A 25983-nucleotide genomic window follows, 5' to 3' on the forward strand; every position below is an offset into this window, starting at 1 on the left:
TTTAAATGTCATAACTCAGTGATGTTCAGACTTGACTGTTATCTAAGCTTCTGAAAATGGATCTGCAATCTGTTGGTTGTTGGACAAAGCATGAAAAGAAAACATAGTTACCCTTGGGGATCAATAAAGTATCTATCTATCTAGTTCTGTAAGAGACCGCCTGCAGGCGATGCAGTTGCACTTGGTCTACCTAAATCATTCAAGTTATGGTAGGAACCAACAATCTGTTGTAGCAGTATGATGTACCATTTAGGCTTACCTCCAACCCTGAGGATATATATATATTACCCAGGTAGCGTTTGATGGTAATAACGTTTCTATAGTGTGACTGCGAGTTAATGACCCTGCAGCAACATAGTGTCAAGCGCTGTTCAACCTCTAGTCGTCGGAAAGTGAAACTGCTGTGACTTGAAATCTACGAAACTTCCTGGTGGTAAACGCGGTTCGTCATATATCAGAGAAGAACCAGGGGAGCTTCAGGAGCGGGTAGGGAATGAAACGAAACCCATCTGACTATTTTTTTTTTTGCATTGATGTGCTTAAATGTGTTAGAAACTGGATTAGGCTACGATAGCCTACTCTTGAATCTATCTAACACACCCTAACTCGACTGACGCCCACTCTCACGAGGCGATTGTTTAGCCTCACAATGCTGCAGTGATAATAACACTCGCATTTGGCTATATTTTATTTTATGGATTTATGATGGTTTAATTGCCCACCTTATGGAGTATCAAGATTTCATGTATCGTATATAGCAAAAGGCATTTCTACGATTTTCATAGTAGTAGTCTACATAACAGGCTACTGTACGTAAACGTATGATTTCATTCCGCTCACGTCCGTTCGACTGCATGCCTGGTACTACTAGCACGCCTGGCTGGTTTGATATTTTGGTCTGTTCCTGGTCACAACTCATTCGACTATGCATTTGAAATGCGTTAGGGCTAGTGTAGGCCTATGTTTTCCACACGAATTCTGATAGGTGAGAAGTAATAGTAGACCAAGTAATGAACTTAACTTGTTTCTGTCCGTTTTGTTTGTCTGCTCGGCGCTGGCTAGTTTGCATTTGTGTAGAGAAACAAACCTGCAGTAGGCCTACGTTGCGTTATTATGCTGTCATTTCATGTAATACAGATAAATCTCAACACAAGCGACTATATTATAGAATGTACAAGACACCTCTTGTTACAATCTGGGTCATTCTGGAGGAACCTGCCCCTCCCTTCTGACGACAGTAGGCAAAGTAACTTTATCATGAGCTTTCTGTGTGTTAGGCCTAATGCAAAATTACAATTTTCTTTCTTATTTACACTATTATATATTGTAAACTCTGTAAACATACTGAAAATTGACATTACACTTATTATCAATTCCATCCATTCTTTCATGAGGGACAGAATAAAGATGTTAACATGTGAATTTCAGTTAACAAATTTAGTATTCTGCAAATCATGAACCCATTTTTGTATTTTCTGTATTTACACAGAACAGACGGTCCACGTTGTGGATGCCAGTAAGGGCTCCAACCCTTGCCTGAGGACCTGGACTGAAACCTCAGCCAGGTCCGTGTAAACAACATGGGGAATGCATGTAGTTGCTGTTGTCCTGAAAACCCCTGTGAACGGCAGGATGAGGTACAGCGGCTGCTAGATACCGTCCAGAGCCCTCAGACCTCCAGTAAAGTTTTGGACGGGGCTCCAGTGAGTACAGACTGTACCACTGCAGAAAGGTAAGACAGAGGACACTTCTCTGGGTTCACTTTTCTAAATTTGTCAGTTTGGGAAAAAAACCAAAAAAACCTTCTACTTCCCATACAGATAAAACTACTACCCATACATATAAAACAGAAGAGTTAGATTTCACACCAGAACTTATTTAAATCACTCTGTTTATCTCACTCTAATCTTCTTCGCAGCTCTGAGACACCTTCACCTACAGATGACCAGGTGGCCGACCAGTTGAAAGCAGGCACGCCACTGGATGCCGCTCAACCTGAGGTGGTCTCAGGTGAGGCAAATGTGCAGGTGAAGGCAGACCTTCAGGTGAAGCCTGAAGCATCAGGTGATGCTGCTAATGTACATGGGAATACAGTGTTTGCTGTGGACAGGAGCATACTGTCAGACCAGCAGGAGGTAGCTGCTGGAGTGGTGTCACAAGTGTTGGCAGATGCCACTAAGATTGTCAAAGTGTCTGGAGAGGAGGATGTCCCAACTTCCACTGCACCACAAACCCAGGATGTATCCACTGGAAGGGTTGAAACCCAGGATGCTTTCCCTGAGAAGGTGGAGAGCCAGGCTGTGTCCACAGAGAAGCTGGAGGTGCCTTTCACCATGACCAAGAGCCCCTCTGTTTCTGTAGAGAAGTTGGAGAGTGAGGAGGACGCTTCAACTGTGAGCGATAGCCAGGCTGATTCCACACTGATCAAGAACCAGGCTGTTTCCGCAGAGAAGCCAGAGAACAAGGACGTTTCCACTGTGAGTGATAACCAGGCTGCTCTCATCGGAATTGAAAGCCAGGCTGATTCCACACTGATCACGCCCCAGGCTGTTTCCATTGAGAAGCAGGAGAGCCAGGAAACTGCCACCGTGATCGAGGACCATGCTGTTGCTCCTGTGATCGAGAGCCAAGTCGCTGCCACCGCCATCGACACCCAGGCTGTTGCCACAGAGGACCTGGAGAGCCATACTTCTGCTATCGTGATCGATAGCCAGGCCACTTCCACCATTACTGATAACCAGACTGTTTCTCCTATTATTGTGCCTGAGACCCCAGACTGCTCTGTTAAAGTAGAGGTTCAGGATGATTTAACAAAGATTGACACTACACCACCGAAAAGTCCAGAGAAGAAAGAAGTACTTGCTGAACTTGAACAGGATACAGTTGTGCACTTCAATGGTTCCCTTGCAGAGCGTGTGTCTGTCAAGGACATTGTCGATGATGTCATTCTACCTGAAGAGCACCTTTCCACCAGTAAGGTAGATGTAAAGAAAGTAAACCTGTTGATGCCCAATTCCTCAGCTGAGGAGGATTTGACTGAGGCTCCCAAAGGGTTGTCTCCTTCCACTGACACTCATGCCCAGTATAGAAACTCTGTAGCCCGGGATTGTGAACAAGATATGCCCCTGCACAGTAGTGAGGATGAACAGCCACTCACCCCTGCCGTGCTTAACATAGATGCTAAGCTTGCTGAGTCAATCCCACAGCACAGCAGTGATGTTGTTCATGCGATCAGTATGGAGGAATCGTGCTCTGAGAGAGGTCTTGAACTCAACTCTGCTACCACTGACACTTCTGAAAGGTAAGTCCGTTAGTGCAGTTTGATTGGCTAGGTCCCATAATAGGACTTCTGTTACGTGTAATGAATGGAGTTTAGTTCAGACAGGCAGCAATTGTTGTAGACCAATGATAGATGGCCACACAAAGAATTGTTGTGTGAGCTGTAGGATCAACATTTTCCAGATAAAATTAATGGTTTGTCCGTCTGATATTATGTAAGTCAGTGATTGAGATTTTTTTTGCCACTTCTGGTCCTGTAACCGACAGTGTGCAAGATGGCGAGGACAAAAAGAGGACTGACAAGGATTCGAACATCACAGAGGAGCCCTGCAATGGTGAAGACTTGGACAACCCCCTTTCCTCAGTTACACCTGAAAAAGATGTACACACTGAGATTAGGTTAGTGCCTGCTGCCACCAACAGATGGCACCAAAAGACAGGTAGAATTTTGCCATGTGTTTTCTATCTGAGACATGCACAGACACACTTTGTTTGCCAGTTTCACACCATCTGTGTAAAATTCCATTCAAGAGGTACTTATCAGAACAAATGGCTTAGGTTGGTAAATCTATTTTCCGATTTGTATGTAAATATGTATTTTTGTAGTATGAAAACAGAATTGTATGAGTAAATAATGTTTTTAGTATCTGCCCCTGGTGTCTACATTTCCAAGTAACAGGCTTTCAGACATGCAGATGAGGCTTTATATTATAGTAACCCATAAGGGGATTTTATGATCTGACCTACATACATTCCCACCTGTCTCAGTTGTTTTCCATAAGTTATATGCACAATAATCAAAGCAAAAAGTTTTAATAAAAAACATCTCTTTATCACTTTTATCAAAGTCCTTTTAAGCAAGTCCCTCCACTCGGCGGCCATATGGCAACTCTTTTTGGGCACTCGTCGGGCATCCATTTCGGCAGAAATGCGCGTGCGCAAGGCTTCACGACACCAATCTTGCTCAAGCGGCGAGATCACAACACATGATTGGCACGATGTCTTCACAACACACCATATGATTGGCTCAATGTATTCACATCACACCACATGATTGGCTCAATGTATTCACATGTCGACGTTTTGCTGAGGAAGGGGTGTGATATGTGTAGTAACGGCCATATTGGTGTAACAAACTAGCCCCATGCATTTCTATGGAGGATTTTTTGAGTGCTGTGTCTCCTCATTAGAAAGTCTCTGCTTTTATTCACTCTTTATCATCATTTTTGTGTGTACCTGTATTTGTGTACAGAGACCCTGCTGCAGACTCTGATGCCCAAGATGTGGTTGGCCTGGCCACTGTGTCTTCACTGGACGATCTGTTGGAGGAACAAGAGGCAGTGACATCCATGATGTCCAAGCAGGATAAGCTAGAAGTGGCAAAGAGAGTTGCTGCTGGAATCGCAGATGGGGAGCTGGTCGGGTGTCCAGATGAGAGACCTGGAAGTGCTGGCAGATTGAGTCCGGTGTCGGACGGCAATGATCTTAACTGGTATGTCAACTGCACAACCATTGACGTGAATAAGATGAAGTCCGTTTAATCTAAACATTAATTATGGAGTATATGGTGTGACCACCCTCTGTGTTTCCCCGTCGGTGTGTTCGCACCGCGCATTGGCTGGCATGAGACGCCAGGGTGCTTAATTGACAATTAGCCACACCTAGAACCAGACAAACTTTTACTGGCCCCCACACACATGTTCTTGCTGACGACATGCATGCACACACACTTTCTCATACACTTCCCTCACTGCACATCAGTCATTCTCCACTCTCACTCTGTCTTCTTGCCGGCACTCCATTCATTCATTCCATTCTCAGCCAGATCCCTCATCCCCTAGGCATTTTGTTTTCTGATATAAATAAATGTAAAATTTAATTTGATGTTGGTCTCCCTTGCATGTTTGCGGCCCACGCAAGCCTGGGTCGTAACAATGGTGAATGCCAGCCTGTATTTAATTTCACCCCCACCTTCCCCCCTACAGTGAAGAAGATCTCTATCGTGGTGAGGAGGAGATTGAGGAAGAACTGGACAAGAAAAAAACGCTGGAAATTACCAGTAAGTAACCTTAAATGACTACTTGGATTATATTTAGTCTTTCCATTAATATTGTACTGTAACTCTCCTGCCTCCTGTTGATCATCCTTTCAATACAGTTCCAGGACCAGATGACCGATGCAGTCTTGAGCCGCCCATGGCCATTTTGATGTACAGTGAGAGGGAGTGGAAAGGGCAAACCACTAAAAGTGCTGTCATCAGAAAGGTTCATTTGCATCTTTATATCACATTTAACATTTTACAGTGTGTCTAAGAAAAGACCCCTAAGAATTTGCCTGCCTCAAGCATTATATCAGTATACGTAATGCCAGGCTTTAGTTTGAACCCTATCAGAAGACTTGCCTATTAGACTGCGGTGAATCTAGTATATAACTTGAGTGGATGCAGCATGTACTCCTATAACAGAACTAATTGCAGTGTTTTGATGCCTGTGAGCTCCTTGTCTGCCACCTTCACTCTACATGCCATATTCCAGGGCTACGCTGCGCTCTCCGAGAGCTTCCGATGCCTCCGGCGGGTCCGAGGAGACAACTACTGTGCCCTGCGAGCCTCCCTGTACCAGGCACTGATGAGCACCACCCAGCTTCCTGACTGGCTGCAGCAGGAGAGCTTCTTATTGGTATGGCCATCTCTTCCACCTCTGGGGGTACTGCACTGACTATATATAGTTGGGTGTGTTACCACAGACCTATTTTGAATGGACAGCATGTCTCCCAAGAAATTCAAATATGTTTTATTTTTGAAAAGGTTGTTTCATTCTGTGTAATTGAAGATGTTAGCCAAATGCAAAATACTGTGTTGAGAAAATGTTTTTTACTGTTGACCATGCTTGGGTATGTTTTAAGTTGTAAGTTGACACTACATCATATTGTTTTGGGGTTTTGGTTAGGAATCTTAATAAGCCATACCATTCACATGATATCTGTTTTTGACCTCAGGTCTGAACAATGATTATAATGAGATTTTTGTTTTAATTTTGCCTTTTTCCCAGAAGGCGGAAGAGCTTCAGTCTCAATATGGTCTGATTAACGGATGGGTGTTTCCTGACGTATGTAAGCCGATGAATGGGATTGAAAATGATGTGGATCTGATGAAACATTACCTGAGCCTTCTTCAGAAATGGGTACAACTCTCATTTGTTAATTGTGGATTGGCTCTTGAGTTGTTGACATGTTATTTTTTTCCATATCAGTCAATATAGCATGTCATGCATTGGGGATGCTGAGTTTCTGAGTGTTTATATCAGGGTTCCCATGGGTCATGGAATTTCTGGAATATCATGAAATTTTGGAAAATCTATTCCAGACATGGAAAGTCAGGGAATTTTATCATTTTTTGTGCAGTCATGGAATATTAGGGAATTTTGTTGCAGCAGTTTAAAGCTTACTTGCCAAAATATATTAATACAAATATATTTCCACGCAAAATTAGTGTATGCCTGGTTATTATTAGTTATTAGGAGGCTTACTGCTTGCTTGAGTAGCCCAGCTTTGGTTATTCAATGCCCCTTTATTCATCTCCTGCTCTACAAAAGTAAAAGATTCTTGAACGCTACGCGGCTGCTCTGAAATCATTGGTTGTTATTGTATTATTCATTATATAGTAAGTCATGGAAATTCAGGTTTTTTGTCAGGGAAAGTCAGGTGAAAGTCATGGAATTGTACATTTGATTTAGAGTGGGAACCCTGTTATATGTATTTATATGTGTGTGCGTGTGCGTGTGTGTGTGCGTGTGTGTCTCCAGTGGCATGCGGTGGCAGACTCCTCTGGGCTCGAGGAGCGCAGGCGTGTGTGTGATGAGCTCTTCCAGGGCGGAGAGGACGAGTTTGGCCTCATGGAGGCGCTCAAGCTGCTGATGTTAGCCCGCGCCGTGGAATTGCACGCCGCCATGCAGAAGGGCGATGATGTGCCCATCTTCTGCTGGCTGCTATTTGCCCGCGACACCTCCTCGTGCCCGCGCACGTTCCTGGCCAACCACCTGAGCCAGGTGGGCTTCAGTGGAGGTTTGGAGCAGGTGAGAGTGTTTCTCTTGTTGTTTCAGTTGATATGTATGCCACTTCTTAGAAGTCCTGTGTCTGACTGTACTAAATTATCCTTAATACCGGTATGTGCAAACATACTACACAGATTACGGTCATTTTAAACCCATATCAAGAACATCAGTCTTTAGAACCAGTCTGACCACCTCCGCACACACACACTCTTTTTCTCTTTGTTTTATTAGGGTGATTCATTGCTACATTCACCCATCATATCTGTCTGTCTAGATTAATTCTGCTTTATCAATCTAATGAATCTACTAACAAAGTACACAATGCCAGAATGATTGTGTAAGCATCAATCACTCCCTGAAGTGATGAAGGAGGTTAACCCACTCCCTTACCACACTCACTTACCTCACCCCATGCCCAGCAGCCCAGTGCATAGCAAACCAGTTTGCACTACTACTCAACAATAAATGATTTAGTCGAAGGAGGTCACTTGCGCTTCAGCCTGGTTGGTGCTCACGGAACAGGACGCAGATGTCAAATGAGGAGACCCAAGGTCTAACTAGAACCAAGGAGCAGGACCGGAGAACACAACGATTTAAGTGATTTTTATTAGCCTAGTGCAAACCGACTAACGTTTCGATGCCCATGCGTCTTCTTCAGAGTCCTAATCCAATAAACGATTTAGATTAGGAGTCTCATAATCAGACATTTCAGATGTTTTTGCCAGCACTTCATAAAACTCTCATAGTTTGAGAACTTCAAATTATTTGTAGGATATTGCATGTTCACAACTTGAGCTGTGTATGTAAAGACACAGAGTTCAGAGTTCACACATTTTGAATAAAATACACTTTTGGGACTCCCTGCTAATACTTTTGGGAATGCTATTTTTTTATTAGTATTATTTCATTTGAGCTACATTTTACACTGATATGGCATGATTGCAATATATACACAGCTAATAATGGTATTAAATTGCAGTAGCCTATGATTAAATGTAATGGAATATTCCACTAAGGTAGACTGCTGTTGTTCACAGCACTAAGCTATTACTGGATATACTCTGAGTCTCTAGCCCTCTCTCAGAGCCAGGCATAGTGAGCTGGCCTTTGGAAAAAAAAGTTTGGGGACCACTGTTGTAAACTCTCCCTTATTCGTATGATTTTTTAGCCTGTGCTTTAAAACCACTAAACTAGACCATACTTGACTTACAGTTACTGTAATGGAATGATGCTATGTGGTTTAAACTGATTCTCGTTGGTGTACCCACCCATACTGTATGTTTGTGATTGGTGATTTAAATGCAGATTGGAAGAAAACAAGTTGGATGACATTACTGGCATCTTGCGTTGCCTTCAACAATGCACCCTTTAACTGCCAGATGGGAAAGTTGTGTTGATATAACCTACCAACTCTTGTTTTATCCTCTGTGTTATAGGTGGAGATGTTTCTCTTGGGTTATGCTCTACGCCACACCATCAAGGCCTACCGCCTGTACATGGCTGAGACAGAAGAGTTCATCACACATTACCCTGATGACCATGTTCAAGACTGGCCCTGTCTTTGCCTGGTAACTGAGGATGACCGTCATTACAACGTGGCAGTTGGCGAGCCTATCTGTCCTCAGGACAATCTCTCTGGAGGACCGCAGTGATTGGCTATTCAGCTCTTCTTTTTCTGCTACTTTGATTGTTGACCCAAGAGATCAGGGTTCGAGCATGGCCAACTCAGGATACTGCTTTCAGCTTACTATTTTTACTATATTTTACAATATACTATTTTCCTCTGCATCACATTTGCTACTGTATTGTGGAATCTTTCCCTGGAAGTCTTCCTTTGGAAGCTACAAAGGCCTTTGTTGGCTGTCTACAGTAGCTTTATACCTCATGCAGATGGACTTGGTGAAAAAAAGACAACAGCTGCAAAGAAAAGCACTCCTAAGCACAATAAGGGAAGGATGCTTGAAGAACTGTAACTTATGAGTTGTATACACTATATTTTTTCAAAGGTTGTAATTTATACGGGTCAGGAAAGGAGATGTTGGGACACTGGGCCGTCCTGACCAACCAAAAACTCAAATTAAGTGGCTCTCATCTTGGTGTATTGCCCTTACAGACAAACAGTATAATGATCCTAACCCATGAAGAAAATGACCAACTCAGCCTGGCCAACACACTTTATCATGGTTTGTGGTCACAATTTGTGCATTCCTCAACTATGCCTGATTCTTTTTTTTCTCACTCAGAGCAAACGGATTGTTTACTGTCTGAAGGCATGTCTACTTATGAAGTAGAATTTAAAATCTTAAAAAACAGGTATTTAATTCAAAAAATGTGCCAATATTTCTGCAAGTGGAATTATCAGCCCAAGCTTTTGATTTGTGTTTTTTACCTGATGTATTGCAAGGGTTCACAAGTCATTTAGGGCGCTCATGTACAGTAATATTTTCTTGTACTACTGATTGTAATAGACTAACAACAGATGCTGTATTTTTATACGTGACTCAGTTGAGTTTTAGGATAAAATAATTGTCAGTGAATCTTTAGCTGGTTAAACTAACACTGGTGCTTAACAACAAAGAGGGAATTAAAAAAAAAAAAAAAAAAAAAAAGAGTTGGAGAGAAAATGTCTGAAACAGGTGCAATTTTAATATCTCCAGAGTATGTAATAAAAGACACGTTTTGTCAATCATGATGGACCATGTGTGTGATGGACCCCCTGTTTTAAAGAAACAAAATTCTAATACACGATGCATGGTACATGATAACATATAGATAAGTCTGGTTAAAAAATACTTTTCACATACGATCATGCGCTGATAAGGTCAAAGCTGGCAATACTGACTGCCATATGTTAACATAAAATTATTATTTATATAAAAAATATCACTATATGGCCCCAGCCGTGCCGCAACTGGCTGGGGCACCTGCACCGTACGCCGACGACCCGGGTTTGATTCCCGCCCCGTGGTCCTTTCCGGATCCCACCCCGACACTCTCCCACTCACTTCCTGTCATTCTCTACTGTCCTGTCAATTAAAGGCATAAAAGGACAAAAAAAAAAATAAAAAAATATCACTATATTTGATATTGCATCTGCCATAGTATAAATGGATAAGATCATTAACACCCTTTCTCAGATCTCCAATGTTCAACATCTGAAGATTTAGGATGGGAAAGTGAGGATGATGATCCCTTTGGTTGAAGTCGGTATTTCTGTTCAGTACAGGCTGCCCAGGTGCAACAATTTGGTTTATATTATGCAGTCGGCTGCAACAGAAACTTTGTTTTTGTGTTTAGGTTGTACCCAGACATGTCAATACCCCTGTCCTGGGGCATACTCAAGTTTAATGCATATATAATTTTTACATCTATTTAAAACAGACATGGAAAACTTAAAAATTCAGTGTTCTACAATGATAAAAAAAAAACCTGGCATTTCAAGAAAAGTCAATTTAAGAAGTAAAACTGAAACCCCAATTCCCAACGCTTTAAGATGAGTCTTTTGACTAGATAATACACTTCAATAAAATGAAGTATTCCATCATGGCTATTGTTCTCTTCACAGAAAAACACCCTGCTCTGCTCAAAGGTCAACAAACAGCTGAGTCACAGCCAAAGACCATACTTCCAGTGTTCTCCTGTTTCCAACATGTCTCGTTGCATTCCAAGGGATACAACCTCTGCCCTCTCCCTTGGCCTTCTTGCAGCTCATTTCAGTTAGTCTGTGACGAGTAGCAAAGGAAAGCCAACCCAAAAGAGAGAAATACGAAGAAAGGACACAGGTCATGTTACATTTCTACATACTGGCACATTGCAATATGCATACTGCCAAAGTCTAGTTAGTTTGGAACACTGTTTCTGTTGATTAATACCTGCATAGGTGCTTAGTGGCCATTAGCTTACAGCTGTTGGTGTGAAACATGGTGATGGGTGGATGTAGTCTCCACCATGTCTGATTGGTTGATCCCCTGTAGCTGTGTGGGTTCTCACTAATAGCTACCCCCAAATAGGATATTGTGCGCACACCCCCCCCCTCAACCCAACACAATCTCAACACAAGCTTTCTGAGTCCTTTTTGCGACCTCAGAGTCCCCTCCCAAGAAAAGTGCAACCTGTGGCTCAATCACATCAGAGCAAAGACTTCAAGGCATATTTGTTGTCTCTGCTTTCCCAAACATTGTTTTTGTCTTCTCATTGGTCCTCGCCTTCTCCCAGCTCCAGAATGTTGTCTAATTGGGTTGTGGGGTTAACCTCCCTCATGGGGGAGGAGTTTTCCCCCTCAGCAACCAGCTCCTTGTTTTTGTTGTTACTCTCCTGCGTTCAGCGTTTATCGGGAAGGCAAGAGAAACAAAACAAAAACAAAACATGAGCTACAGCTTGAAAGAATTTCCGCTACCTCCTTAAACTAGTTGCATCATTTGACTTCTGAGGGTTCTGTTCTCTTAGAAAAAAAGAGACTAAACCTTTTATGTAGATTCTCCATTACCTCACAAATGATGTCTCTTCACCCTCCAGAACAGACAAACTACATCTGAAAGAATAAAAGAAAGAGAGCTTTTCCAAACCTGTTTTCTGTAGACGTAACAGGTGGCGATAGCAACCATGGACGCCTCTCCCACAAATCCAGCCAGCAGTGCCGCTACGCCCAGTGTGGCCCCATGGACTCTGCAAAACAACACGGCACTGATAAACATCTTACCTGGAGGCTGAGGATAACCGTTTCCTGTATCATTTGAGGTGCTCATCAAGGTGGCATTAGAAACATTAGAAACAATCCTGCCAAAATGTAAATATTCTCTCTCTATCCAGTTCTCGACATACCCACAACACTACTGCTATACTTGCTCTATGATTGTGGGCCCATGCTATGGGGATTTTGTTGATTCTGGTAAAGGAGCTGAGGGGTATTTCACAAAACCTATTTTTTTAAATGAATTAAGCTGGGATTTTTGGTTATCCTGGATGAATTTAGCCTTGACTTGGTTTCACAAAAGAGATGGCACATAAATTGCCATGGGGATTTATTCAAAATAATCCCAGCCTAATCCCTTATCTAGATTTTGTGAAATACCCCTCAGGTTGACAGCCAGGATTAGTTCATTCTAATGATAAATATGTTGTCTTATTGGTTCAGCCAGCGGTCATTCAAATCAGACCTCCATGTGATTTGTTTAAGAGCTTAATATACTATTGGCTAAATGTATTTGCTCACAGATTGTCTGCCTAATACCATAGGGTTATCATTTTAATTGTATTTTTCGACATTCTAATAGTCGTTATATATATATATATATATATATATTAACATATAGTCATTGTTTGCTTCTTTTGTTGATATAGCCTACATTTGATGAATAGTCTACTGTAGTAGCCTAGCTGATTGGAAATGGAGAGCAATTTGTCAAAGGTGTTTTCAATTAATTCTATTATAAAGACAATATAATATAAAGTAGTTGGTCATACTGTATGCGTATCTGTACAGTGGCAAGGGCTTTTCTTAATGATGTAGCGTGTCTAAATGAGGAGCCCTCACACGTGGGCGCAAACGTAAATTTGCATTCAGTTGGTCCACCACGCCTACTCTTGCTGTTTTATAGAAATAGCCGTTCCCCATTCAAAAAAGAAAACGTTTACTTCATTGTCTATATCAAAAGTGGTTGTTCACTTTGAGTGTGAAATACCCCTCAGGTCATCACATTGTTACCTGAATAAGCTTCCCCATAAACAACCTTTCCCAGAACATGAATGAAATCCCATCACACCACCCCTTTAAGAGTACATCATTGTGTCAAAACCATAATCAGAATGGTCTTCATTTCATCTCAGGGAAATCACCTACATTTACGTTTAAGCTTATTTGAATTGAGCCCAGAAGGAATATTGTGAAGTAATTTTCTTTTTAAAAATCACACAGCGCTGAGTGAAGGGAATCTGTATCAGTCATCATGTTCATCATGGTGTGTATTTGGTTAGATGATTATAGCAGTGGTTGAAAGTCCATTAGCAGCATATTGCATTTTGAAAGCTCCAGGCCTCCGGGCCTTCAGCCCTTTAGAGTTTTAATGTTAACGGATTGGCATAGATACCCACTTTATGGTATGGTTATGTGCATAACAACATACATATTCCTGTGGGCACAGAAACCATAATGTTAGTCTACCCTAAAGATGTCAAGTAATGTAAAGATGCTGGAGGTTTCAACATTACAAGACCAAACACAGCAGTGCATATTGCGGTGGTTTGTGTGTGCATAAATATATACCGTGTACATTACTTCTGCTCCCTGCAGCAGCTATTTAACATTGCTTTAAGAGAGAACTCAAGAACGTAAACAAAGTCCTTTTGGTGCTAACCACACTGTGCGGTCATGTTTGACCTATACTCTTGCATTTGGATAAAGTTCCTCCTACCCGGAGGAGGACTACAGAAGGAAGGTGGAACAGAAGTTGCAGGAGAACAACATGAAGGAGGCATGGGACAGCATGAAAATTATAACTGGCCTGAAGAGCAGCAGCTCTGTGGAGGGGGACCTGGACAGGGCGAACTAGTTGAACCACTTCTACAACAGGTTTGACTGCCCTGCTCCAGCTCCAATGGCAGTGGTCTGTCCACCACCCCCGGCTGACTCAGGCACTGCTCTCGTTTGCGTGCCTGCCCTACCCCCACCTCCCACCCTCCCAGTCTCTCCGGCTCTGCATCCTGGTGACACCCGACGACCTAAGCCACCATCACCTCACGCCCTGCCCCCGCCTGACGCCTCCTTGCCTGTGCCTGTTGAGGCGTCCACGACTCTGGCAGCCTTGACAGGGACATCAAGGAGGTGGTCATCCCTCAGCCCCAGCCCCCACCACCACCACACTCCCTCAATAACAGTGCAACACTCACCTCCACCATCACAGGCTATCGTACCCCCACCATCACTGGATATTGCACCCCTCCCCCACATGGCGATCACGAACAATGAGGCGACAACGACCTCAGTCAACAGCCATCAGACACACAGATCCCAGATGCACCCCTCCCCTTCCCCTCCCCTTACACCCCCATCATCACAGCAAATCAAGTAAGAGCTAAAGAAGCTAAAGAAACTGCACACGAATAAGGCAGCGGGGCCTGACAGACTGTGTCCAAGGCTACTCAAGGCCTGTGCTGCTGAACTGGGGGAGCCACTGAAGCACATCTTCAATCTGAGTCTACACCTTGGACAAGTTCCAACACTGTGGAAGACATCATGTCTCACCCGTCCCTAAAAAGCCACATCCTAGTGAGCTTAATGACTACAGACCTGTCGCTCTAACATCACATGTGACGAAGACAATGGAGTGATTGGTTTTAGGTATGCTCAGACCCCAGGTACGCCATGCACTAGACCCGTTACAGTTTGCATACCAGGAGAAAGTGGGCGTGGACGATGCCATCACTTATCTTCTACACAGGACACATTCTCACCTAGACAAGGGGAAAAGTGCTGTGAGAATCATGTTCTTTGATTACTCAAGTGCTTTAAACACCATCCACCCCCTCAGACTTGGAAGACAAGCTCTTGCAGATGGGGTGGACGCTCTGGTACACCTGGTAACCTGGATTACAGATTACCTGACTGAGCGACCACAGTTCATCAGACTGAAGAACTGTCTCTCTGACACTGATCAGCAGCACCGGAGTGCCACAGGGAACTGTGCCCTCTCCAGCCCCTCCCTGTTCACCCTGTACACATCTGACTTCTGCATGTGGCATGACTCAGTGTCGTAGCAGAAGTTTTCTGACGATACTGCAATTGTGGGGTCTATCAGGAACGGGCAGGAGGAGGAGTACAGGAGCCTGGTGGAGGACTTTGTGCAATGGGGCAAACTCAATCATCTCCAACTCAACACTTCAAAGACCAAGGAGATGGTGGTGGATTTCCGCAGGTCTAAGCCCACTCTGCTACCAGTCTCCATTGATGGGGTCAATGTCGAGGTGGTAAGCACCTACAAGTACCTGGGTCTCCACCTTGACAATAAACTGGACTGGTCAGCCAACACTGACGCACTCTACAAGAAAGGGCAGAGCAGGCTGTACTTCCTGAGGAGGCTGCGCTCCTTCAATGTGTGCAGCAAGCTCCTCAGGATGTTCTACCAGTCTGTTGTTGACAGCGTCCTCTTCTATGCAGTGGTGTGTTGGGGAGGAAGCACAAAGAAGAAGGATGCGGGGGCGACTGGACAGGCTGGTAAGGAAAGCTGGCTCTGTAGTGGGAGCTGAACTGGAGTGCATCACTTCAATATCTGACAAAAGGACCCTGAACAAACTGATCAACATCTTCGACTAGGGCTGGGCGATATGGCATTTCATATTTCAGATAAGGACCAGAAGGGAAAAAAGTTCAATTTAAACACTTTTAAACACTTTTATTTTAAACTTAACCTGATTTGAATCACCTCAGTTATCAATCAAAGCAAACAGAGAAAAGAAATAGCAACACAATCATGAAAAACACTCAAATAAATAATTGTGCACATAAGTCTGAATGAGCAGCACTGGTTAAAGCCTGGAAATATTGTAAACAAAGTAATTTGCTAGTTTATCATAGTAAGTCTACTGGTTAGACTGTTCAGTTTCCCCACGTGTGTTTAAGTTTCAAATAAATACTTTTTCTCCTTGGGACAGGCCCGTTTGAGTCTTGGAAAATACTTTTCCATTTGCATCGGGATTGAGTTGATTATTTAGCAGTCAATTTGAATGCAACAGTTTTGAACAAATTCATGCAGCGTGCTAATGATGCTAACCGGATTTAATAGCAATTCAGTCATCTTGCACGATTGTGAATGTTTGGATTACATGCGCATGCTGAGGAGGGATGCACCTAGCGAGAGAAAGAGAGAGAGAGCGCGCACAGGGTAAGGACTCATTGAGAGTCTGTGTTGAGGTAGGCCTATCGTCTACTCTGGTAGAGTTGCACATACTAGCTACAATGCAAGATATATTTAGCCTATTTATTTATGGACAATGTAAGGTGGGAGGTGTGTGTTGCTTTTAATTATCGAATGTTCTATCGAACGCATTTTTTATTGATATCGATTACATGTCTATTGCGATACATATCGCTATCGTTTTACCGCCCAGCCCCATCTTGGACAATGAGTGTCATCCACTCCACAACACTATTGTTAAGCAGAAGAGCCTGATCAACTGGAGACTTCACTCACTGCCTTGCACAACAGACAGACTGAGGAAGTCATTCGTCCCCAGGGCCATTGAACTGTTCAATGCTTCACTTAAGGGAAGAGGAGAAATAGACTTCTCCGCATAGTCTGTCTGCCTCTTCACCACCTCCATGTCTTGAACCGTCTGTCCACTAGCCACTTTTTACGACTGTCTTCTGCCATAGATAGATAGATAGATAGGATAGGATAGGATAGGATGGGATAGTATTCTTGCACTGTTTGACTTACTCATTTGCACCATCACCATGACACTCATTCACATAGAGCACCTTACCTTACCTTATGCACAGAGAATCACAGGCTCAGTCCCTGCCTCAGTCATTGCAAGCACATCTTGTTTGATTAATCACCCACTATGTGGATACTGTTTTTTTAGAATTGTGTTATTTAGTATAATTTGTATTTTCGTATATTTAGTACATATTTATCTTCTACTGTCCTTATTGCTTAGTTGTGTTTTTATATTATATACTTTTAATTACTTTCTGCTGTTAGTGAATGTGTGTGTGTTGTCTGTATGCTACTGTGACCTTGAATTTCCCCTGGGGATCAATAAAGTATCTATCATCTACCCTACTTCAGACATGTGAGTGAATCATAGCCGATCTCAATATTGCCTCACTGACGGTACTGTGCTATATTTAAAAGATTTCCGAAAATGCAGCAGTCATGCATTTTGTGACTTAGTCACTTCATGGGTCAAAGTTCCATCCACTGATTCACTTCCTCTGTTTCAGCTACTGTAAGCCTATCCTATGAGAAAGGGACTCCCAGCAAGAAACGCGCAAACGCACACTCACCCCATATAAGGAAGTACCACAAGGCCGATGATCAGGACTCCAATGCGAAGCACAGAGCTGGGTGTCAGGACAAATGTTTTCTTCAGCGTCATGAGCCAGCCTGTCAAGCAAGCACGGACACACACTGTGGCGCACACACACACACACACACACACACACACACACACACACACAGAGAGAGCATTAAATAAACCCTTTCATCCTTCCAAATACTACATGCATGCTTCCCAACTATCATAACATCCAGTCTAAAATATATTTGTCAATACCGCCTTACCTGGCAGGGGGAAAAAGGAGAAGATCCTCAGAGGGGTGACGCAGAGTCGGGCAAATGACGCATCGACTCCAATAATGTTCACCAAGATGCTCTCCGATACTCCAGGACTCCAGAACAATATGAAACACATCTGGATAATGCAGAGCAAGATTCACCCATCATGCAATTGTGTTCCACTGATTGAGCCTTGTTCAATTACAACCCCACCTGTTTTTACCATGCAAGAAATGGGGATGTAATGACAGCATATCTGGATCTGTTTAGTCTAGGTCAGTGTTTCTCAAACACACCACTCCCACCGTAACTAATATTAGGAGGTAGTGGTACACTTATTCAAAGTCTGTCCGCGTCTGTGCGAGAGAAACAGAAACCACTCGAGCTGCACAGATAACGTTGATTGGCTGTAGATAACAATATTTAATATAACAAAATGGATTCCTGCAACCGTCCATAAAAAAAGACCATAGAGACCGGATAATCCACTGTATAGCACTGAGCATTGTATTTAGTCAGATTCAACCTGCTCAAAAGTGACAGTAGCCTAATCATTCTTTCTCTTTTGGAAAGATATCCAGATCAGTAGTTGATGCTACTTACCATAATCAAAAGCTGGTGTGTTCTCGAACATTCAAATAAAAAAAGAAAAAGCATGTAAATATTTTCCCAATTTGCCTACCAGTGTATGATGGGTTCATGAGGAAAACTTTGCAACGCAATGGCCAAAGTCTGCCCCCATATAATTGCTGCCGTTTTGGGTAGTATTTCTCATGCAAGAATTCAACCATGATGAGTAACGCAATTAAACCATTGTAATTGCATTGGTAATTTTACCTTAAGCAATCCTCTGATGTGCTGATTTCACTGAAGTTTTTCTGTGAACGTTTCACAACTACTGGAAATTTTGGATTCATTAATTTGACAGATTGTTAGCAGCTGGCATAGACATAAGACCACAGACCAATTACTAGGTAAACAAATTTGTTTAGTGAAAACAATGTTGTTAACACGATCAGATCATGTTGACCGTCAACACCATAATTAGATAGGAGGTTGTATCCATACATACCTCTATAGATTCGCACATGTAAAATATATACATACAGTCTAATTAGTCATAGCATAATGTTTTTTCGTTTCAATTCTGAATCATGTTTTGTCTGATGTCTCAAAAATGACTGTTGCTGTGGGGAAAATGTTGAGTACAAAAAAAAAACAAAAAAAAAAAAGGCATAAGCTAGAGCCAACAAATGTGGTCCAAATTCAAACTGTTCATTGCTTCCCACAAAAATACAAAGGTCTCATTTCACAACCCATCACTTCACATCACCACAAAATCACCGAACAATTGTCTCTGCATTCCACTGTCTAAAACAGAGCCTTTGCGTGTATGAGTATGAGTGTGAGTGTGTATTACTGGATGCAATCTTGTTTCATCTGCTCTAGGGCAACTTTGTATGTTTGCGTACCTGCGGGCACACTTGAGCTTGCCTTTCCCAGGCTAAAGTGTGTGTTTTTACAGGTGTGTTAGGGACATGTTACAACAAAGCCAAACAATGTTTCAACCATCTAGGACTGGACCCAACCTCTCACTCGCTTCTCTCTCTCTCTCTTGGGCTGTCTCTCTGTGTGGCTGGACTGAGCATGCTCTGAGCAGCCATGGAGGACTATGATTGGCAACAGGCCCTGCCCTCTTGTTTACCATGCCGTGCAGCCACATCTGGCAACCTGGGTTTCTCGATCCCCACCCACTGCCCCAGGCCCCAGCCACCAACATCCTGTTTTTGAAGCGTGAAAAACTGTTTCGACAAACACAATTACAGCAGCAGTGCTCTTCGGAGCCCCAGAATGCACTCAAGGTTGCCGTTGTTGTTGTTGTTGTCGTCGCTGCCATTTGGTTTCTATCTTCTACCTCTTTCTCTCATTTCATCGGAGGTCATAAACAAGCACAGAGCTCAAAAGAATGCAGGGAACTGGGTGGACTGGTGGTTTTTAGTTAATAAATCCATCAGGGGTTACACAGACTCATCTTCATTTCATGTGGGAAGACAGTCAGGCTGGTTTTGCCAATATTCTGCATAATGCAACCACAAGTGCACTCACGCATAAAAGACTGAGGGACCAAAACACAATTACAATTTACCTGTTGACACATGGTTTTGAGTCATGTACACACACACAACCGCTTTTCCTTGTGAATTCCTGTTTTATGAGGAAAACTCTGAAACAGCTCATGGAAAGAGGAGAAGGGAACAATTTTACGCAATATATGCCCTCAAGTGACAACCACTTGGTACGTTTGGCATAAGTATAGCTATGGTGACAATCCCACACTGTGCATTATGAATTGTGCTGGAGCAGAGATGCTTTCAAAAACATTACACCTTCTTGTTTTTCTCCCGTCAACCCTAACCATGCAGCAGAAATGTGACCTGCATTCTTTTAAATACACAAAACAGACCTGTCATGCGGTCTGCTCTGCAAGCTCCAAAAAACACCGTTCAGCAAGTTCTTGTTTTGAAGTGTAAAAGATTTCATCTCCAGTTAGTAGAGATGCAAGACTGCACCTCTGTGTATTGAATTGGCACATCATAATAATCTCACACAAGCCTCTATATGCACAAGTAAAATCTTTAACATACAATATAACCTGACCCACAGTGATCTTAAACTTCAAGTCTGAGGGACAAGTGTATTCTCTGCCACATTTATTCCCAGCTATTTTACCAGCTGCACCCATCTCTGCCAGTACCTGTCCAAACCTACACTGTGTGTGCCACCCCATGATGGGACAATCCAGAGGCATGTCCTGACCCAGTTGAAGGGCGTCAAATATGCAGCAACATGTAGGCTAATACCTTTAGGAAACAGGGGAAACAAAACTGCTCTGGCAAGTTATAGAAGCCTCAGGACCAACTCAACCAACGCCCTCTCCATCCCTACTGCTAGGGCTGCTGCTCCACCACTGCTCGTGGGTTTCAGAGACTGCTGTTCCACTCCACTATGGGCAAGGCTTGAGTCAGACACCAGTAGAACACAACATCCAGGCTGAAGTCATTCTGCACGGCTATAAGCAGACATAACCGACCATGCCATGCTCACCAACAAGATTTCAGGTGTGATCAGCAGAAAGTTTACCAACCACTCCAGATCAACGACTGTCAGGTGGAAAGGGTAGAGAGTTTTAAATATCTTGGTGTTCATATTTCCGAAGATCTGACTTGGAGACTTGGTGATTCACTGGTGAGAAAGGCATGCCAGCATCTTTTTCACCTTAGACTGTAAAAAATAGGCCTCAGACGCGTGAAGTACTTTAGGCTACATCAGCAAAGAACTTTTACAGAGCCACCATTGAAAGTATTATTACTGGGAATATAACAGCTAGGTATGGAAACAGCACTCAGCAAGACTGTAGAGCCCTAAAGAGAGTAGGGGACAGCTGAATGTACCACCAGGAGTCCACCACCCAACCTGGAGAACATGTACTGCACATCAGGAGAGCGAAGTCCAGAGTAAAGAAAGAGATCCCAGAATTGTATGTGACCAATACATTTGAACTGAATTGAATTGAATTGTTTTCTTGTATATCTGCAAAGGCCTTCATCCAAGAATGCTTACAGTGCAGTAATTGTGGCCAATCGAAACGATAAGGGCTGACGTGCCGAACAATTCCTGTTCTAGGAGTTCAGATTCAAATACACAGCAGGAATGCTATGTGTACATGAGGTACTTCACATTCAGAGAACTGTGGTGAGAGAGAGAGAGAGAGAGAGAGAGAGAGAGAGAGAGAGAGAGAGAGAGAGAGAGAGAGAGAGAGAGAGAGAGAGTTGGTTTGCCTGGTTCATCAAATCAGAACAAACTAAACTGCAGACAAGCATTCTGCTCCAATGACAGCCAGTACTCAGGTTCCCCTGCGCTTCGCACAAAAAAAAAAAAAACAAAAAAAAAAAAAACACTTGTGACATAATGAGTCACCGGCTGGCACGTCAAGCATGTTCCCCTTTGGCAGGCATGGCGCAGAGTGCCAGCATATGCCTCAGATCTCCTGGATCTCTGCTGTGGAACTTTCCAGGTACAACCCACCTAAAGAGGCCTTTTGTACATGAGATCTGACCTGTGCATATACATTGTAGCAAGCAAATTCCAACTTCCCCTTACAGAGCTGCCTATAGTATGGTGTATGTATGAAGTATGGTAGCTCTGCTCTTAGCAACAGTTATATGGTAAGTAGAGTAGATGTTTTTGTTTATTTAAGAGACCACAGTTACTGTACAAGGAGAGGATCCAGCTGAAGTGACAGTGGGCCATACTAACTACTGTGGAACAGAGCTTACCGTGACTGAAATCAGGAAACAGCAGAGGATGAATCTGTTTATGTGAGATCTGGTGACTGAGACGTCACCAGTCCGCTTGTTGGTGGGATTGTTCTGTCGGAAAGAAATAAACAGCCATTCTGTGTTTTTGGTAGAGAAAAACTTGATTAAGAGAAATATAACTAAATAGTCACTACCTAAACACACACACACACACACACACACACAAAAATGTTTTTTCTTTCAGTAACATCGTGGTGGTTTTGAAGAGAATTGCACAATGACAAAATATCTGGTCATCTCCTGGGGCGCTGAGGTGCCTAGGAGGAAATGTGGCTAAGAAAATCCCAACTTCACCTCCACGGCTTAATTAGATGCTTAATGTGAACTGATGACAAGCAGAGTCCTGTGGTAGGAACCACCATGCAGTGGAAATTTACCAAGATGGTTATCATATTTTCCTGTCTTGAGTTTGAGCTGAAAATGACTTATAGGTAGCCACTCATTGAGTCACAGGTGCCACTCACAGTCACATAAGTGTTTAATCCTGCAATTAACGATTTGATCACAAGCATCGATTTTATTTTTTTATGGCGAAGGTTGATTTCGAATGCCTCGGAACTCAGGAGCAATGCCAATAGGATAATAAGGCTTATCTGAAACTTCATTACATTCCAACGACAGATGAAGGACATGGCGGTTCACCTTGTCAAAAGCGGGGTAGAGAGCCCGAAGTTCAGTTAGCCATCCGTAAGGCATGTGGCCCACTGGGTACGTGGCGGTGAGGACAGCAACAGCCTACACACACACACACACACACACACACACACACACACACACACACACACACATCAATGAACACCAGCCATTGACCAGCCATTGTGAGGCTCCCTCTCAGAAAGTGAAGCAATAACAGACCTGAGTAGACTCCTCACTTCCGTTGAGGTCACGAGACACAAAGAGGTTAACAACTGGCCTGCTGATCCTCTGTGTGGCCAAGATGAGGGCCAGCGGCCACCAGAAATTCAGCATCTTCCTAATGGTAGCATCCCCCTGGAGAGAGCCAGCAGGCAAAGATACAAACTCAATTACCATTCAGGTTCATTCTTGTCCTCTGTGCAACAAAACATAACAATAGACCTTACAAAAGCTCTGTAATCTAAGGGAAAGCAAAAGACAGTCTGGCAAATTTGCGACTTCGTACACCAGCAGATAAAAGACCAAGAAGCCCGAACCAAGAAGACAAAAACGATCACCAGTCTACACAAAAACTAGTCATAGTTCTTCAAAGCAGTAGATTTTGGTATTGTACCCCAATTTCGATGCTACTGGAGTCAGGAATGTTTTCATGGACGTTGCAGTAGTAGCCCATTCCCACGATGGTGAATCGTACCAGTCCACCCATGTAGAGCGACAGGATGGGGATGAGGAGAGGCTCTACACACTCAAAGTTACTGTGGAGCAGGATGGCGACAAATACAATCTAACCAGAAGACATCAGTTAGTTGCACCGCCACCAACATAAACACAATCAACCAAATGTGTTGGTGGAGAGGTTGAGTTGGACAACACAAATTATATCATTTACAAAGACAAAGTTTACCTGTGTAACAACATCTGATATGGAGGCTGAGCCAACAAGAAGGCTGTGTTTGTGCTTGAGGAGAATACCAGCATGGATCCACGCCTTTAAAATAGAGAACAGTTTCACACACACAATAACCCAGGATTTAGTCCATAAAATACCTAATAACAAGGATTCCATCCACCCAATTTAAAATAGTATACTTTCAATCACGACCGTAATCATAGTATAGTTATGATCAATTATGCTGGCAGAATTTCAAACTCTTGCACAGGTTTTGACATATGGAGCTATACTTTAAGGCTAAAGCAGGACCCAGGTAACTCACCATGGCATCCAGAACTGGGAACAGTGACAAAAAGAGGAAAGCCCGCCTCGTCTTGTTGCCCACGGATTCATCCACATGGTGTAGCTTATTAATTATGTAGTACCCAAGGTCTGTATAAGCTAGATTGAGAGTAGTCAAGGAAAAAATTAAAATACAGTAAAACCGTTAAATACAGTTAAAATGTGTACAGTAAAATTGGGTTCTTCCTCAGGAAACAGAAAGGACCTAAAAACAACTCAGACTTATTTAAAATTAGTCACAAGTCAGTAAACATTTCCACCACAATGTCCACCAGAACCACAGTCAAATGGGTTAACATCTGGTTTACATTACTCATAAAGCAGACATTCACAGAGAATTGTCTTGTTGTTTATGGTTCACACTACTTGCTCTGTTCCAAAGGGCAATTGGGACTCTGAGCCCAGGCAGTGCATTTAGGTAGCGTCTTTGCGTAGGTTTGCTGACATAAGATCAGTTTGACTTGCTGCCTTTCAAGTAAAGAAAAGTCAGATACACAGTGTCTGGACCAGGGCTCCCACTCTGTGAAGCGTGATGAATAAATCTCTCCTACACACTCACTTCTTCCTGTCTCCTGGTCTATTTCTTACTAGTTAGAGCCCTCTCTCTGGTGTTACTATTTCCGTTTTTAAAAACACCCACACATACTATTGGGGGAAAAAGAAAAACCTCAAACAGGTCATTACGCTCACTCACACACCTACCAATGAGGATGTGCAAAAGAAAAGCGATGGTGCCCGCAACGCCCATGCAGAGCAAAGCCTTGAGCCGGTCCCGTCTGCTGTTCGTCAACACCAACCCCACATTCTTGAAGTCACTCATTGGCCCGGTGAAGAACTTCATGAGAGAGTATGCCAGCCCATAGCTGGCCAGCATCTCCACTCGATCCTCCTTTACTGTGGCAATGCCCCTGTTCAGAGCCTGCGGGGACAAGCACAGATGCCACTGGAGTGAGGAAGCTAATCAAAGAGAAAATACTTCCTGTAGCTAGTATCAGATTATGTGCTTCAAGATCAGTCTTTTTTATCTTCAATAACTCTTGCTTGTCCATATAAGTATAAACTCAGTTTAATGTAATAATTAATGGTAGATTACCACCATGAAGACTATATGGGATTCTAAGCATCTACAGAATCTGAATTTGAGGTTGAGTTAGTTGACCTTGGAAGAATGATCTCACTAAGAATCTCATCATTTTCTTTCCTCTAAGCTTCGTAAAGTTCTTCCTGCCTGTCTGCTTCAAGAAACCCTTAACATACAGCAGGTAAACTGTCTGTATCTGAACACAGGTTCTCAGATCAATGCTGTTGGATTGATGCAAATGTTTATCACAGGAACTGGATTTCGGTTTCATCCCAGCAATAATTCATTCAGTTCTATGAAATAAAATGCTGCCAACTCTAAAAACTGGTCTTCTTCCATCAAGTCTCTGCTAATATTGCATCCGTTTGATATTACAATCAACTTGAATGGCATCATCATGCCACTGGTGTCACCTCATGTGGCATGCAAACGAAAAATATCACAGTGGGACAGATGTGAGGTCATCTGGGAGTCCATGGGAATGAGTCCAATGTAGAATTCTAACACTCAAGGAACAAACAATGAGTGACCAGTACAATTGTTCAAAACACACCTTAGCCAAAACTAATGTGATGTTCAACACGACACGGTTTAAGATAAAGCGACAGTCACTTGCTGGCACATTTTTTTGCATCGAGTCACCAGAATGATGAATGCACAACCTCACTTCCTGCTCTTGCCATGGGTGACTGCGAGAATATTATTTCCATTTCCCATAAGATTTACTTTACAACCAAACACAGCTACAGGAGCACAATGAGCAAGGGGAGGCCTATTTTTAAACCCTCAACTGGCTGTTATGCAAGCTTAATCCTTGGTCTCTCTACACCTCGCACTGCCGTTTAATTGGACCTCTTACCCTTCACTGGACCGGCAGACTACCAGCAGAAGACAATGAATGTCAGGCTGGCCCAGAGGTCAGTGAGCACTGCTATACACTACAGTCAGTGCTGCTCAAGTTTCCTCTCTGCCTAATAAAGTCACTTCAGCCCAGGTGGGACATGACTTTCATTTCTTTAAGTAAAAGCTAATGAAAGGGAAACTCATC

General features: G+C 43.0%; 2 protein-coding genes across 7 annotated transcripts in view; one reads left to right on the forward strand and one right to left on the reverse strand.

Moving 5' to 3' along the window:
* On the forward strand, positions 1-10018 carry LOC121688618 (flocculation protein FLO11). 6 transcript variants are annotated; one of them, XM_042068324.1, is made up of 11 exons: positions 1-486; positions 1490-1732; positions 1919-3301; positions 3547-3678; positions 4532-4771; positions 5265-5338; positions 5437-5543; positions 5814-5957; positions 6330-6461; positions 7083-7352; positions 8768-10018. In XM_042068324.1, exons 2-11 carry the CDS (start codon positions 1581-1583, stop codon positions 8981-8983), a joined length of 2850 nt encoding a protein of 949 aa, XP_041924258.1. In that variant the 5' UTR covers positions 1-486; positions 1490-1580; the 3' UTR covers positions 8984-10018. The 6 variants fall into 6 exon arrangements, with proteins under 6 accessions (XP_041924258.1, XP_041924264.1, XP_041924259.1 ...); XM_042068330.1 differs by having other exon boundaries at positions 6333-6461; XM_042068325.1 differs by having other exon boundaries at positions 1495-1732.
* ankha (ANKH inorganic pyrophosphate transport regulator a) overlaps positions 9956-25983 on the reverse strand; it is a 21725-nt gene continuing 5697 nt past the window's right edge. Inside the window, exons 2-12 of the mRNA XM_042068335.1 lie at positions 24557-24773; positions 23835-23953; positions 23525-23608; positions 23234-23404; positions 22840-22974; positions 22627-22719; positions 21943-22035; positions 17612-17741; positions 17335-17458; positions 11897-11996; positions 9956-11645 (exon numbers count right to left, since the gene is read on the reverse strand). Coding sequence (XP_041924269.1) covers positions 11523-11645; positions 11897-11996; positions 17335-17458; positions 17612-17741; positions 21943-22035; positions 22627-22719; positions 22840-22974; positions 23234-23404; positions 23525-23608; positions 23835-23953; positions 24557-24773 — 1389 coding nt within the window. The 3' untranslated portion in view covers positions 9956-11522. The remainder of the gene's footprint in view (positions 11646-11896; positions 11997-17334; positions 17459-17611; positions 17742-21942; positions 22036-22626; positions 22720-22839; positions 22975-23233; positions 23405-23524; positions 23609-23834; positions 23954-24556; positions 24774-25983) is intronic.

This window comes from Alosa sapidissima, chromosome 17 (genome assembly GCF_018492685.1).
Source record: "Alosa sapidissima isolate fAloSap1 chromosome 17, fAloSap1.pri, whole genome shotgun sequence".
Lineage (NCBI taxonomy): Eukaryota > Metazoa > Chordata > Actinopteri > Clupeiformes > Clupeidae > Alosa > Alosa sapidissima.

Excerpts from the sequence above, each read along its gene's own strand:
- LOC121688618 (XM_042068324.1), top strand. The coding sequence starts at position 1,581 with ATGGGGAATGCATGTAGTTGCTGTTGTCCTGAAAACCCCTGTGAACGG. Across the intron at positions 3,302-3,546 it reads ACCACTGACACTTCTGAAAG|TGTGCAAGATGGCGAGGACA; the intron begins GTAAGTCCGTTA and ends TGTAACCGACAG. Across the intron at positions 5,339-5,436 it reads AAAAACGCTGGAAATTACCA|TTCCAGGACCAGATGACCGA; the intron begins GTAAGTAACCTT and ends CTTTCAATACAG.